The sequence below is a fragment of the Prinia subflava genome, chromosome 5 (genome assembly GCF_021018805.1).
Source record: "Prinia subflava isolate CZ2003 ecotype Zambia chromosome 5, Cam_Psub_1.2, whole genome shotgun sequence".
Lineage (NCBI taxonomy): Eukaryota > Metazoa > Chordata > Aves > Passeriformes > Cisticolidae > Prinia > Prinia subflava.
Genome location: NC_086251.1, coordinates 48657078 through 48662333, shown reverse-complemented (window position 1 = coordinate 48662333; position 5256 = coordinate 48657078). Strand labels below are relative to the sequence as shown.

The 5256-nt window shown below is 36.8% G+C and overlaps 1 protein-coding gene across 1 annotated transcript; it reads left to right on the top strand.

Annotated features, from left to right (window-relative positions):
- Positions 1-522: 522 nt before the first annotated feature.
- Positions 523-5011, top strand: LOC134550621 (alpha-1-antitrypsin-like). Its single transcript, XM_063397354.1, has 4 exons — positions 523-1290; positions 2778-3048; positions 3697-3844; positions 4820-5011. The coding sequence occupies exons 1-4, from the start codon at positions 645-647 to the stop codon at positions 5009-5011; spliced, it is 1257 nt and encodes a 418-aa protein (XP_063253424.1). The 5' UTR covers positions 523-644.
- Positions 5012-5256: the final 245 nt, after the last annotated feature.

Here is a 5256-nt window from a genome sequence, read left to right as displayed (position 1 = left end):
GAAGACAAGTGACATGAGTGGTCATTTAAAATAGACAAACACATTCTAATTTAATCAGGTATTGAAGCAAAAAAAAATTACTAGCTCTTTTGATTAGTCACTTTGTATGGTAAAATTAGTCAGGAATAAGAGAAAATAGCACTTTTGAATTCTGCAATCTCATATTGTTTCCTTTTGATATGGCAGTGTAGCACTGCCATAGAACATAAATCTCATTCAAACCCTAACAGCACAATAATCCTAGGAGGTCTTAAGAGACAAAAACACAAAATAATTAATCAGAATTTTTTAATGTGTTGTTTTGCCATTTAAAAAAAAGGAAAAAATGCACCTTTTCAATCCTTCTCTCCCTTGGACTCTTATCTTACTTTAATACTCACATGTTTCTTTCCCTACTAACAAGGAACTTTTGTAGCTGGAGTAAAGTAGAACTGATGTAGGCATCAATGGACAGGAATTACAGATAAACTCAGAAGCACGAGGATTCAAAAAACACTTCCATAGCAAAGGAGGAGGCCAGGACATAACAGTGATTTCCACTTGAAGGCAGTAGCAGACAGAAATAAAAGATGAGATGTCGATAGAGCCAACCTCCGCCATCCAAGACCTTTTGTTCTTTGTCCACGCAGTATCTGTGAAGAGTGATGGAGGCCGTGCTCCCACTGTGCTTTCTGGTGGCCATGCTCCACCTCAGTGTCCACAGCCTGACCCAGACTGCTCACCAGCCTGAGGCAGCTGACCCTCAGAAGCAGTACTCCCATGAGGGAGATCCTCTTGAGTCCTGCCAAAGGATAGTCTCAAGCAATACAGACTTTGCCTTTCAGTTTTACAGGCAAGCAACCACTCAAGAGCCTGGCAAGAACATCTTCTTTTCCCCAGTCAGCATCTCTGCTGCCCTTGCCCTTCTGGCCCTGGGCTCCCGAGGCACTAGCCAGGCTCAGGTGCTGGGAGGACTGGCCTTTAACCTCACCAGCATCCAGGAGGAGGAGATACACGATGGCTTTTGTCAGCTCCTCCTCCTGCTGAACCGCCCTGGCAGCCAGGTGCAGCTGAGCATGGGGAACACCCTGTTCATGGACAAACGCCTGAAGCCAACCAAAACGTTTCTGAAGGACATCAAAAAACTGTACAGAGGAAAAGCTCTCTCTAGTAGCTTCCAGAATACCGCTGAAGCTAAAAAAGAGATCAATGATTATGTAAAGAATAAAACTCATGGGAATATAAAGCAAATACTTGAGGATCTTGATCCAAACACTCTGATGGTAATTGTTAACTACATTTATTTCAAAGGTAAGTCACATGGATGCTACTTAGTACATCTACTTAGTGCTGTTTCACCTGAAGTAAAACAAGTACACCAAGTTATTTCTGAATAATTTTTAAATGAATGTGTTTGGATGAGATTATTATGAAAAAAATTTGAAAGCTTTCAACTCTGAAACTTCTTCCACATCTAAATTTTTCTGTCATGTATTTAGACTTCAAAGCATAAAAGTTACAATATTCAGGGAATATTGTAACTTCAGTGTTCAGGCAATTAATTGCCAGAGCACAACAAATTCACGCATTGTTAAATAATCCTAATGTCATATACTTATTATTTTAAAACTTAAACTGTTTTCACATTGTATGTGTAGAAATTTAATAGAAAACTAAATTTTGAAGATGATGATTAACAAAGATTGACAAAACCTTTAATTTACTTACGGTCCACGACTATTAAATGGGTAGGTACCTCTGGAGTTTGAATCCAAATGTTCTACACCTTGTCATCATTTTACACATATCCCAAGAGGTATTTGAATGTACTGCTTTGGAAATTATTAACTTCTTGGGTGTTCATTTGTTGCAGCATGCAGGACATACATGGAATTTCCCACCCAGAGAGGAATATTTGGAAATTATGAACTTTCAGCAAAATAAAAAAAGATTTTATTTCAACTACTTCATAAATTTGGGTGCCCTAATCTCAGGTTTCCTAGTCTGAGTACCATACCAGAGTGCATTTCTTTTCTGGAGGGCAAGGGAGAAGGCTTAAACTTATAAAGTAATCAGAATACTGTGGAGTTTACCTTCCATTATTTATTTTTCAAATTAGGCTATTTCTATTCAACGTTTTAAAAAAAAAAAAAAAGCCAAAAAACATACAGAATGACAAGCTGTAATCCCTATTTGTTTAGAGAATGACCTGCTTTTATTACAAAAAAAAAAAAAATACATAGAAAATTCAATTGACTAAACATCAAGAGCAAACCATTTTGAAGACTGAAGACCTTGAGCCCCCATTCCATATATCACACTGCAGTTATGTTCAGGTCCTAAAGTTTGTGTTTCTCTAGCACGTAAGCTTTTCCTTGGTGCCACAAGAAGAAAAACATATAAAAAACCATGTAAGGTGCATAACATGCTACCTTTTAAAAGTCAGACATCCACTGTGAAACTTGCTTTACAAGCAATATTCTGAAAACAGACAGCAAATCCCTGGATTCTGGACAGTTTTCATTTGCTTCAATAAAACATAAGGTAATATGATCAAGTTACTTCATTTAATTTATCTGACTTAGAAAGTTGGTGTACAACTCCATACAAAATTTAACCTGTGATATTTAATTGTTACAGGGAATAAGATACTTAATAAACTTGGAATACTTTTTATCTTCAAGTATAAGTGTACATCTTCAGATACAATTTTATTTATTTCACATTTGTCTGTACTATATTAATATATCCTCACCGAAATAAGTATTCAATTCCATTCTTTCTCTTTTGATTTTAAGCCTACTGGGAAAATCCTTTCAATATTGAAGGGACTCACAAGGACTATTTCCATGTGAATGCAAAGACCTCAGTTGAAGTGGAGATGATGATTCGAGATGGATTTTATAAAGCATACTCTGACAGAAAGCTGTCTTGCATGGTGGTGCAGATTCCTTACAAGGGAGATGCTGTAGCATTGTTTATCCTGCCCAGTAAAGGAAAAATGAAACAGTTGGAACGTGCCCTGACAAAAAACACTGTTTCTAAATGGAAAAGATCTCTTCAAAGACGGTAAATAGAGTATTTTGATTTGATGATTCGAGGTAGTCAGAATCCAAAGTCTGAATGCTATGGTCAAGTTTTGCAGTTACTATCTTTTATTTTTGATGGGAGGTTTAAACAATAGAATGACTGTAAGTGATCAGACCAAATGATTTGATACGTTCAGCGAAAATTAGAATCAGCATTGCCTTGCGATGAGAGAAGAGATCTCTGAGGTGGGAAATTTAATTCTTTTCCTCAAAAACATTTTTTAGTTGATACTAAGGGTCTCCATTTCCCTTGTCTCAAGCAAAATACTTTAAGAGTGGTAATACTGTGACATAGCATTCAGATCCCTCAGAGGGAATGGGGTATGAATTCCAAAAGCAGAACTTTCCAGGTTAGAAAAAGAATGCAAACTTTGTCCCAAAAATGCTGGGATACTTGTCATAAAGTGACTTTGTTGCAGAATCATACAAGAAATATGAACTGATGTCTTTCTCCTTCCATACTTTCCTATCCTCCAGACAGCATCTTCCTATCTTCTTTTTCTTGCCATGATTTTTAGATTAAAAGACTAGCATTTTAGCACACAAGAACCACCAACAAATAAGAAATCTTCAGTCCAAGGCATGCTCTGATTGCAATAACTACCATAATTTACGTTTGAATTGACAGGAGGATGGAATTGTATATCCCAAAACTATCAATTTCAGGCACCTATGACTTAAAGAGGATCTTAATGAATCTGGGTGTTACTGACGTGTTTTCTAATCGGGCTGATCTGTCTGGAATCACAGGAAACCGTGATGTGAAGGTTTCAAAAGTAAGTTTATCAGCAGAAACAACCACCTGTGGATTCCTTAACAGCCAATTGACTTACCCTAAGCTCACTTGTGAAATTTTACTTATTGCTAGGCCTGGCGGAAATAGAACATTTAGCTGATGAATTCCCTTTAAAGTACCTCAGACTTCTCCAAGATCTAGAAATAAGGATATCTTCTTTTGTCTGACAAGCAAAGGTGGAGGGTAGACGGAGGGGTGGGTTTAGCATTTAACCAGGAACCCAAACACAGCATATTTTCTGCATGTAAAAGAAATGCCTATGAATAACTCTGTCGTGTGTGTCTTGCATCAGCATATGCACCAAAAAAGTGGCCTTTTTCTAACATGCATTCTATAATTTTAAATTAGAAGCTGTCATTACCATTGAAGGCCCAGTTGAGTGCTAACAATGTAAAATGGACCAGACTTGAGGAAAACATCCCATTTACTGAAAATAATGTGAAGATAAACACGAGCATTTTTACAGCCATTTGGAAAACAACACTTAAAATTTTCTAACATTTTGGGGCTAGTAAAAGAAAAAGACTACAAATTCCCAACAATAATTTAACAAAAAATTTGGTATCAAGATCAAATTTCTACCTGGCTAAACTGTAATGCATGTGCTGTTAGGAATAGTCACAGAGCAATTCTGGAGCTCCTTTTCCTTCCCCTTTGAAACTGACATTCCCTGTGAATTTGCTTGGCTATTTTATTTTCAGTTAATTCCATGAGGTGTGCAGTTGCTAAGGTCTGCATTGATACGCTTGTGGTGAGGAACACTGAATGTGTAAATATTTGCTTTTTGAGAGAACATTGCTAAAAAACCCACAATGGTCTGTAGCACCCTTCTTCCTGGTTCCTGGCTTAACAGCAATTTTTGTGAAAGGCAGTAGTTGAATTAAATTTGTGTAAATTTGAATAATCTCACACTACATCTTCCACTTACATTAATTCTTGCTATATTTTATTGTAGGCTACTCACAAGGCCCTGCTGAAGATTCATGAGAATGGCACAGAGGCTGCAGCAGCCAGCAGCATAAATTTTGTTCCTTATTCTGCTCCTCCCATTGTTAAATTCAATCATCCATTCTTGCTGTTGATCATTGATCAGTATACTAAGAGCATCCTCTTCATGGGAAAAATTGTAAACCCAACAGAAAAGTGACTGGTCAGTGGCTGGTCTTATTGACTTGAATTGCATTTTATGGAATTATTGTCCATTGTGAATAAAATTATATCCCAACAGTTACTAATAATTTTATTTTTCCAAAGAAATCAGGAAAGAGTGCATTCTTAGAAACATTACTTTTGCTTTGTCCTTCCACAGAAAATAACCACTGAGATATACCTATTAGTGATATGTGAAGAATTTGATAAATCAGCCTTTTAGTGATCATGGCATCTTTCAAA

What these genes read in the sequence shown, in the direction of transcription:
- LOC134550621 (XM_063397354.1), top strand. Translation starts at nt 645, where the DNA reads ATGGAGGCCGTGCTCCCACTGTGCTTTCTGGTGGCCATGCTCCACCTC. An exon ending in TAACTACATTTATTTCAAAG is followed by an intron (nt 1,291 to 2,777) that starts GTAAGTCACATG and finishes TTTGATTTTAAG; the next exon opens with CCTACTGGGAAAATCCTTTC. An exon ending in GTGATGTGAAGGTTTCAAAA is followed by an intron (nt 3,845 to 4,819) that starts GTAAGTTTATCA and finishes ATTTTATTGTAG; the next exon opens with GCTACTCACAAGGCCCTGCT.